At 39.9% G+C, this 10,650-nt stretch overlaps 1 protein-coding gene across 1 annotated transcript; it reads right to left on the minus strand.

Moving 5' to 3' along the window:
- Positions 1-571: 571 nt before the first annotated feature.
- Positions 572-6,215, minus strand: LOC117029757 (tripartite motif-containing protein 43-like). Its single transcript, XM_033118943.1, has 6 exons — positions 5,805-6,215; positions 5,228-5,323; positions 3,756-3,986; positions 3,033-3,055; positions 2,415-2,512; positions 572-1,068 (listed from the first exon to the last, which is right to left on the minus strand). Exons 1-6 carry the CDS (start codon positions 6,213-6,215, stop codon positions 572-574), a joined length of 1,356 nt encoding a protein of 451 aa, XP_032974834.1.
- Positions 6,216-10,650: the final 4,435 nt, after the last annotated feature.

Raw genomic sequence — 10,650 nt, forward strand, 5'->3', positions numbered from 1 at the left:
GGGAAGTCTGTCTTTTTAACCCATTCACCATGCCTGTCTTTTCAGTCAAAAAGCAGGTATCCATACATCACATGAGTCTAAGTTAGGCTTTCTCTTTGGTTCCTGTGATCTTGTCTATCCAGGTACCAAAGTGCCACCTCTTAATAGTTAGTGTCATAAAACCATAACATTTGCCACTGATATCTCCTGTTTGATGCTTTCACCCATAAAAGAACATTTTCCCACTAACACGGACATTTTAGATAACCAGGTCTATCCATGATGGGCACTCTGCGTTCCAGCCTGAAACCATTCAGTTAGAATCCCACACTCGTTATTTGTATAACTCCACCAAGATAAGAAGAGAGGTGAGAAATCGCAGCACATATTCTGGATAATGTGGAAAAGAAATGACTTTCATGCAAAGAAGCTAAAACAAACAATTTTTTTCATTTCATAGTACCTTTATATTTAATAACTGAAAAACAAGGTTACAGGAAAGTAGAACAAGCTTAAAAGGAAATAAAGTATCATTGGTTTGCTTCAACTGAGATGGGCTCCCTCAGATAACAGTTAGGTTCCTGACTTAACACTACTCATGTGTGGCCGTGTAAATGAAAGGCCTGACAGGGAAGTTGAATATGCCATGGGGGTATGCCCAAATGAGGGAATGCTTCGCAACATCCACAAAACTCAAACTTCCACTGTCAGCATCAAGGCACACACCAACCCTGCCCAGAGGTTTCTCTATGAACTGACGAGTCATTGGGGCGGTGGTCCAGAGAGTATAACGATTATCCTCCTTCAGACATAAAAGGAGAAATGTGTCCTGAGACCCAATCAGTGTGCCATTCTTCCTTAGACAGGACTCCTTACAGACCCCTACAGCCCAGTCCCAAGAGTCATCCACGTGCAGCTCCCAATAATGTTTGCCAGAGGTGAAGACCTGGGCTCCCCATGCAGCATAATAGTTACATGTTCCAGGACCCTGAGATGCATAATAACTGTCACGCCTAAAGCTCAGACTTCTCACGTCGTCAAGCAGCCTGATATTGTGATTGGTTATTTCATTGGTGAAGGAAATTTCCACTGTGGAGAGAGAATATTCTAGTCAAAATCAATGTTAAAAATAAAATTGTCTATGAGAGAAAGGTTCTACTTAGTGTCTCACTAGGAAGAAAAACAAAAAACCCCAAGAATAGAAGAGCAGGTCTGACTGGAAAATATTGGATTCAAATGATACCAGCATGTCTCCTGAAGAAACAAATACGTAATTACAACGCAGAAAGCTTCCTAAAAATTCAGAAATCATAAAAGAGAGAGAGGTCCTATCTACTTGAAGCTGGTTATTTTCTTGACACCTGAAAAGCTGGACACCTGTGCCTCCAAATCCATAACAATATAATTTACCTCCACGATCTCTTCTCAGGGGAAAAAAAAATTATGTCTTAGAACAAATAAATGGGGTTATACTTACCAGGATATGACAATATTCCAGTTAAGTAGACAAATTAACACTGACGAAGAAAACCTAAACACTCCATCTGAGAAGTGGTTTCCTACTAAGCATGGTCTGCCTTTGATAGCCGGTTTCACCTGGGGATTAGACTTCCTCTTTCTGCTAGACTAAGCCTCCAGGTTCAGGTTTACCATGGAGCTCGATATATGGCCTCATCACCAACTTACTTCATTGTTGTTCATAAATTCTTGATTTCTGCAGTAATTTTTATTGCTTTTTTCTAATCATATCATTTGAAAAATACATTATACATTCTATGACTCAGAAACTTTACAGTAAACCTTTTTTTAAAAAATCTAACTTACTGCCCTTAGTTGAAATTGGAATATTTTGAATATCCAGTTTTCTATGGCTCAGTGAGCAACTGACCTTTCATGTGATAATACTTCTAGGACTCAAACAGACCTTTTCCGAAGCGTGTCTTAATTTTCATTTTATAAGTAAATTATCAAATCTATAAGTAATTGATAATCCTGATCCCAGGTACTGTTAACACCAGCTTTCACTTTATCTTTCCCTATTATCTCGTTTCCCCCAAAATAAGACCTAGACGGACAATCAGCTCTAATGCATCTTTTGGAGCAAAAATTAATATAAGACCAGGTATTCTATTATATCATATCATATCATATCATATCATATCATATCGTATCATATCGTATCATAGACCCGATTTTATAGTAAAATGAGACCTGGTCTTAATTTTAGCTCCAAGAGATGCATTACAGCTGATTGTTTGGCTAGGTCTTCTTTTCAGGGAAACACAGCATAGTGACTCTGTGACTAAGTAGGACTGTACATGTTTCTTTGCAGGCTGTTCTCTACATGATGAAGAGTAAGAAAGAGGAAAAGATCACCCATAAAAATCACTCTTGAAGAGCCCTGCCAGGTGTTCCCACCAACGTGCGACACTCACCTCGGAAGCGGTTGAGCCTGTTCACCAGTCCAGTGATGGGTCGTGCAGGCAGTTGTGGCTGCAGAGGCTGCGGCATGTGCAGCTGCACCTGCTCACTCCTACAAGGAGGAAGATGCAATTCCCCTTTCTCGTGCCCAGGCTTCTCAACCACACATTGTTTAAGAAAAGTCCTCATCGTTTAATTGAACTCTCTTCATTTAAATCTTTTTCTGCACAATCGTTGGATAGAACTGTGCCATTCTTAGGGAATCTCTCACTTTTCTTGGCCTGCTTCCACCCCCATTTCTCAGAGGTAATTGCCTCTGTCACATGATGTCTAGGAAAACCTCGTCTTTGCACTTTCAGTTCTTACTGATTTTGAAATCTAAAATCATAAATGACTGGTCTTCTGGAAACTGCTGATTGAGCCCAACAATACATAGCTCCCTCTACCACAGAAAGGAAAAAGGCAAACTTCTCATCAAGGGGACAGGAAATCATATTCAGTAAAACATGCACAACACAGGCATGCAAAAATAATTGGGTATAATCGAAGAAATGATGTCTGCACTTTGGTAGAAGTAGCTCAATCTCTCATAGCCCTCATGAGCCACAGTTAGCACTGAAGACGAAACTTACCTTGTCAGTTTGTCTCCTAATTCCTATAAGGAAAGAAAAGAGAAACTTAGAATTCATCAAAAATAGCGTATTCTGCCAACCAGTCTTTGGGTTTGCGAACTTCAGAAAAGTACTAATCACCACCATCCAAGCTGTCTTGTAAATTCATTTTCCTTTTACTCCCTAAAGATAACATCGGCACAATACATTGTCAGAATCTAAATTCTTGATGAACTAGAACCCTGAGGGTGAGCAGAGAGGACAAGTGTGTGACTGCGCATAGCTGCCACCCTCAGCTCTCTGCGGACTTTGTCCATCCTAAGGTTTGATCCCAAAGGGTGATACGCCCCAAATTCATGTAAAGGAAACCAAGGTCATCCCAACAGGATGAGGAAACATACTGGAGATTTTACCACGTGTCTCCACATTTCCCAATTATGGACCAAAATTGAACGTCTATGAATAAACTGTTCCTTTCTATTGTTCAGTGAAGGAAGCTGCCAAAGGAGATTTTGAGCAGGGAAATATTCCCTGGGGAATCTCCATGATCGCAGTTCTATAAAGCTTGCTTGTTCATGGTTAGGTGAGGGGTTGCAGCTAATTCCCAATTGGAAGAGACACACCCCCCACCTCTACCACAGATGCAGGAGGTGCAGAAATACATCGTTGTTACCAAATAATGGAAGTCAAAGGTGTGGGCTGCTGATAACATAAAATCTTTCTAGACAGGTGCTCGGTTCCTACCTGGAGCAGCTCTGCATCCGGTTTATGGCACACGTCCATGAGCTCCTCATACGTTGCTCTTAGGCTTATCTTCTTCTCAACCATTTCAGCTTGACGTTTCTTGCGTTGTTTAAACATCTCTGAGCCTTCCTTTTCAAGGCTCTTTAAGTGTTGTTTCTCTTCCTGATGGAGAACCTCACGCAGTGCATGATAAGCAGACCTTGTGATGTGCTCATGTCGATACACGTAACTCTGCAGGGAGATGGATTTCCTAGATCACGTGCTCAGGCCAACCTATTCTCTGCCACTTAAACAGCATCTAGTTTGCGGATTCTTGTTGTCTACCAATAAGCTACGTATATTTTAAATTCATGTCCTCCTACTTGTCAGAATCCACAAACTCATTCCTTTCCTTTATTTATATTTCATTCTTAAGTATATCAACAACCAATCCTACTCTTCTCTCAAACCACTTCCACCCCCTTCATGAGTTCCTGAAACAACTGCAGAAAACCTGCTCATTGATAACTTCTTTCACACTCATTCTCTCAAATCCAGAAGACTACAGGCAAACATTATAAGCAATATTCTGATCTCTGGGTTAGTGAATTCATCTCTAGTGTCATAACCTGAGCTCTCCTTCTTAGCAGCAATGTTGCATTTTACTCTGAGGATTAGAAACCATCAGAAATGATCTTCGTGAAATTCTCACCATCCTTCCTCAAATTGATGACCATCCTCCCAGCCCTTTTTCTGCCCTCCTTTTCTGTATGGAATAGGCTTCCATTCTCCATAAGTCCACAGGCTCCTGTATTGTTTTCAAGGACTTTAATCCTCATTCCATTGCTTATTCCCTCCCAAAGTTATAGATTCACTCTCTTACTCTCCAAACCCAGTCTTCTCCTTTGTTCAATTTTGTCATTATTTTTAACATGTTACATTTTCTCCTACTTGAAACAATATTGTTCACTAGCTCCTCCTGCAGTATTAGTTCCCATCATCACAGAAATAAATCTTAAATTGCTGGTCATAGTTCCTTTTTATCCCCCTGGGCTCATTGTCCCAGTCAGACTTAAAAACCTGCAGTTCTCAGTGACATGCTCTTTAGTTTCTAGAATGTATGACATACAGCAATGTCGGCCTGAAATACTGTGGAATTTTTAACATCTACTTGTCCTTCAGAACTGGGATTGATTTTACACCTAAGAAATTTTTCCCATGACTGAATAATGATTGCTGATTGTCCAAATCACTCTATGTGCCTCCTTCTGAAACTGGTTACACATTTCTGATGGTTCTTTTTCAAAGTGACAGAAATATTAGTCTAAAAATCCTAAAAGTCTTGCTACCATAAGCTGAAAACAGAAGTTTCTTGTTTAACCTTCTCACAAAACTTTATGACACATGATGCTTTCAGCTCAAATTGTTGATGGATAAGTTTCTAGCATGTCAGTGTCAACCTGATTCAGAGGGAAATACAGTCTCATACTTACCATCCAATGGTCAGATATCCTGCCATCTTTACTGAGATTTCTTCGGATTTCTTGGATCTTCTCCCATAACGATGCCATTTGGTTGGACAGCTTCTTCTGGAAAATAACTAAATTTTAGTATCAGAGAAGCAAACAGATTTAGGTTTCAGACCCCGAATGATGGATGCTTGATAAAAGTACTTTAGGGAGAGTTGGGAGGATCATCACGTTAACCTATTCACCCTCACTAATGATCAATTTCTGAAGATTATGACTTTAGAATCACAAAGGTAGTCATTTGTCTAGGGACACTCAGTAAATTTCTGATTTTACTTAGCATGGCTGCTTTTCAGATTTTGTGATATCTTGCATAGAATTTGGATGCTTGTATATTATAATTCCAATTTACTTTACCCTACTTCTCTGCCCAGTGTTAGTAAATATGTACATCACAGAAATCCTTATTTTCTTCACAGCTTGATCATTGTAACTGGCATTGGGTAAAGAGGATTTAAACGTCATGAGCCTCACATCCTTATCATCTCTTTGCTGTACCATCTTCCGCAGCTTTCTAAGTGCTCTCAGAGGTATCACTTACCTGGGATTCCTCAGCAGCCTCTTCAATGGAGCAGTGTCTGTGAGCCTCGTGCTCCTGAGAGCTGGAGCAGAGCAAACAGAGCAGGCTCCTGCCGTCTTCACAGAAGATCTGCTTTGTCTCCTTGTGTAAAGCACACATATGTTCCTCAGAGCTCAGGAATTGCCAGAGACTGGCTTTTCTGGCAATGGACACCAGATTTTTCAGAAGAATATTGGGTTTGAGCTTTGTCTGCTGTGGTGGTTCCCTGCACAGAGGACAATGAGCAGGGCTCTCAGCTTTCTCCCAGGAAACATAGAGACATGGCAAACAGAAGCTATGCCCACATCCCGTGATGACTGGGTCTATAAGGTAATTCACACAGATGAGGCAGGTGAGTTCTTCCTGGAAGGCTTGTAAGATGTCTGAGTCCATTTTTCTAAAGGAAGAAAATCAGGCTTTTATTCCTCTGCCCTGAATACACAAAGGTTGAAGCAAAATTTGACTCAGATTGTGGCTCAATAATGTTGTGTCTGGAGCAGAACAACTTGGTATTGCCTATGACATAAATGGAAAACCAAGACGTAAGAGAGCTCTCAATCTCTGTAGAGAACTTTCTTCGTTTTGAACCCACACTACACTTCCTGCCCTGTTTTCTCCATCATAAATAAGAACCTGTTTTTTTGAGGTCTTAATTTTTCCAAATAGATTGAGTTTCAGGAGTTTGACCCAACTTGTAGCTCCAGGTGGTGTGTCCTGAAAATTCTAAAAATTAATCTTAATGCTGTATGTCAATCACTGATGTAGCATAGGATATTTGACTAAGCTTCTACTTTCCTTATTTCATGTAGTTGTGGAGCATTTTTTTTTTTTTTTTGGTTATCCTTTTTCACCTCAATCAGAATCTACATCCCAAAACCGTATTTTTTTACAAAACACTATATGAATACATGAAGAGTTAATAAAGAAACTAATTGTTGTCGAATTGGTTCAAATTTTAACCTGAATCTTTGTACACGATTATATCAATGTATTGAATTTGCCCTCCTCTCATTATTATCTATGCTACTCTAATCAACGAAACCAAAATTAAAGAAAGTGGGTATATCTTCCAATTCTTTAAAATGATTACCAAGAACCCCTTCACATTTTGACAAGATATAATGTACCTAATGAGCACCAAAAAACAGTATGGTTTTCAAAATTTGTGTTGAAATAAAAACCAAAAAGCATTATCTTATCTATACAAGCTAAGTACAGATGTCCTTTAAATTTATCATACGGCCACCAGTGTCACTTTTCTAGCTGTCCAATCATTTTAAAGCTTCTTTAAAATTTAAGTTAAAAAACTCATGTTTTTTTTAAGAAATGTTTACTTCATTTTCAAACAATAATTTTTCAAATCATTGAATGCTTATCTAGTTATATATTAGAAATGTCATCTCTCTTGTGTATACAGGCAACTGATTAACTAAAATGAATTGCCATATTAATTCCAATACACATACACACCAGATGTGAAAACTAAACAGGAATGGAATCATTTTCACTAAGTTGCAAACGATGTAATTTCACAAAACAGCCACAGTTTGCGGATAAATTAAAATTAGGAAATGTTTTTGTTATCTGTTAAGAAAGTTACAGGAACTTCTCTGTGTTCAACTGTGTACTCACCTAAGGATCATATCCATGGTCTCTCCAATGCTTGCTGTAGAAGTAATAACACAAAGAAGTCAGCTCAGAAATCAAGCCTTCCAAGTGTGGTAGAGGTAGCTTTCAAAAGTCTCCCCAGCCAGGTGAGTTCCAAACACAGTGTTCTGGAGAAGAATGAGTTTGGCTCCCTGAATCTTGAGTCTCTAAATTGAGTCTCTAAAGACCACACCCATTTCTTCCAAGTGATTACATTTCAGAGGTCTTCAGATAGGTGTGAACAGTGGATGATTGGGTTTCTTCAAACTAAAGGAAAGGATTAACATAGCAACTTTGCTAATCACCCTAAACAAACCTCTACAAACATAATCTAATCAAGGGGTAGTGATTTTACAACTGACAAACCCTCACATGCCTCTTTATATCTAAATTTCTCAAAATCAAGGACTTTTATTTTTAACTTACAAAAAGGTACAAAGGATTATTTCACCAGTTAACAATTTTAGAAAATATCTGAACACATGGAAATATTTTACCTGAAGTTAGTTTAATTATGTTCTGTCATTTAGGAAGTGCTTTATTTTATTTATTGGTATATTTTTGTATTTTAATGTAAGACTTTAATGTAAAAATACCTTGGCCACCACTCTTGAATAGAGATTCGTTCTGCCCCCTTACAGTCCAGATCAAGCCCCCCAAAGGTTCCCAGCAACAGCAGGACAGGAGATTCTTTGCCTGGACCTCCCCAACCCAGCTCTGGGGGAACAGTAGAGAATGGCCCTAGTTCTATCACTCCCCCAAGTCAATTTATAACTGGCATTGAAACAAAGCAGAAACAACAATAAAAGATTTAAAAAAAAAAAAAAAAAAACATTTTTTAAAGAGTAACTCATGTCCCCACGCTGTCACAACTTGATAATTAAATCTGGACACCTCCCTTTCCCTCTCCCACCGAACACTCAGCTTGGGAATGCGGAGGCTTTGGAAAGAGTGGGAATCACGTCCTGGCCTTTAAATCTTTCAAAATATAGCACACTGAATATCTACTTCAACTGGATGATGCTTGAAAGTGTTTACGATCATGCTTTTTAAAAAAGATCTTGAATTCCAAAAGCACAACCACTCTCATTTGGTCTGTGTACGGTGAAAAGTACTGTAAGAACTTCATTTTCCAATTCTTAACCAATTTTTCTAGTACCCGGCTTTCCTCAGTGAAGTATGGAAACACAGGTTAATTAATACAATAATATGTTTTTTTCCCAAAATATTCATAAAACATTTCTAGGAGTAATGACATTAAAGTGATTTCATTTTATAACTTTGATGCTCTGTAGTTTACAAAACGGTGGATGTCAAGGGGCCCTGAACACATTCACATTTTTCCTCAGGGACATAGTGGAGCTTTAGATTGCCTAACACTCCCCCATACTGGAATCTCTAGAGAGAATTACAGAGGACCCCTATGTGTTTGTTTAATTAGCAGTCTGCCCTCAGGCCACAGCTATGAAGATAAGCTACTTTGAGCTCTGTAGTTTAAAATAAAGATAAGGGACTTGACTTACATCTGCAAAATCCCTTCGTAGTAGCACTTACAGTATACTGAATCGCTGGGAAAAGGTGTGTGCATGCTACAAAATGGCTGCCACCTCATTTCAGCCCTGGTAGTTCTGCCTAGCCATACTGTCAGTCAAAAAACCATCATGAGGTTCTATGCCATTTTATTTTATTTGTTTATTTTAAAATTTAAATTTGTTATTAGTTTCAGGTGTGCAAAACAATGTAATAGTTAGACATTTACACCCCTCACAAAGTGATAACCTCCCTCCCCTACTCTACTACCTCTCTGACATTGCATATAGCTGTTACAATTCCATTGACGCTATTCCCTCTGCTGTACTCCACATCCTGTGACCATATGTACGTTAAATTATAGTTGACATTCATTATTATTCAGCTTCAGCTTCAGCTGTACACTGCAGTGGTCAGGCATCTACACCGTCCATGAAGTGGTCTCCTAATAAGACAAGTATCATGACATGGAAACAACCGAAAAACCCATCAGTAGATGACTGGATTAAGAAACTGTGGTACATTTATACAGTGGAATATTACTCAGGCATAAAGAAGAATGCAATCTTACCATTTGCAATGATATGGATGGACCTAGAGAACATTATGCTAAGTGAAATAAGTCCGATGGAGAAAGGCAAATACCATATGATCTCACTTATATGTGGATTCTAAATAATAAAATGAATGAGCAAACTAATCAGAAACAATCTCAGAGATACGGCATAGAGAAAATACTAAGGGTTGCGAGATGGAGGTGAGGTGAGGTGAGGGATAAACTGAGTGGATTAGAAAGCACAAATTGGTAACCAGAAGATTGCCATGGGGATACGAAAGTCTGTTAGGGGAATATAATCAAGAACGTTGTAAAGATTTTGTATGCCATTATATTTAAATACAAAAATAAGTCTCCTTGTTCCATTCCAGATTTACCACGCAGGGCCATCTATGTTGCAGAAAAGCGGCGAGGACCGAGAGACTCAAGGGCACGCAGAGATCAGGGAGAACAAGGCTTTATTACGCCGGTGGCGCTCAGAGGATTGTTCCCAAAGACTGAGCACTTACTGGGGTCGGGCGCTTTGTTTTATAGGGTTAGGCCTCTGGGTTGGGGGGAAATCTGGCCGGGGTGCAGGGGAGGTCCGTCCCTAACAGCTGTGATCCGCTCAACACTGTTTTGACGGGAAAGCCTCTAACTGCTGTGTTTGCAGGAAAACTGCTCCGATAAGATATCGGAGGAGGTCCATCCCTAACAGCTGTTATTGCTCAACACTGTTTTGACGGGAAAGTCTCTAACTGCTGTGTTAGCAGGAAACTGCTCCGATAAGGTATCGGAGGAGAGTGGGACGGAAAGCTCCTAGCGACTGTGCCCGCGGGAAAAAAATCGGCCTGACATGTCCCCCCTGTTGAGGATTGGAAGGGGAACCCTGAAGATCATCATTTAAACTGAGAGGGCGATAGCCCCATAGGGCTAGGATGCGGGCGGTGGTCAGACAGGAGACGGTATTTTCGATGAAGCGGACAAGGGCATTGAAGATGCATGGGCCAATGGTAGCAAGGAGGAAAATGGAGAGTAAGGGACCCGCCAAAGGGAGGAGCCAGGAAGTCCAGGACTGAGAGCCAAACCCCCAGGAGGCGAGCTGGACACGGTGTT

Source organism: Rhinolophus ferrumequinum, chromosome 11 (genome assembly GCF_004115265.2).
Source record: "Rhinolophus ferrumequinum isolate MPI-CBG mRhiFer1 chromosome 11, mRhiFer1_v1.p, whole genome shotgun sequence".
Taxonomy (NCBI): Eukaryota; Metazoa; Chordata; class Mammalia; order Chiroptera; family Rhinolophidae; genus Rhinolophus; species Rhinolophus ferrumequinum.

Excerpts from the sequence above, each read along its gene's own strand:
- LOC117029757 (XM_033118943.1), bottom strand. The coding sequence starts at position 6,215 with ATGGACTCAGACATCTTACAAGCCTTCCAGGAAGAACTCACCTGCCTC. Across the intron at positions 3,056-3,755 it reads CGGATGCAGAGCTGCTCCAG|GAATTAGGAGACAAACTGAC; the intron begins GTAGGAACCGAG and ends CTTTCCTTATAG. Across the intron at positions 2,513-3,032 it reads TTAGGAGACAAACTGACAAG|GAGTGAGCAGGTGCAGCTGC; the intron begins GTAAGTTTCGTC and ends TCCTCCTTGTAG.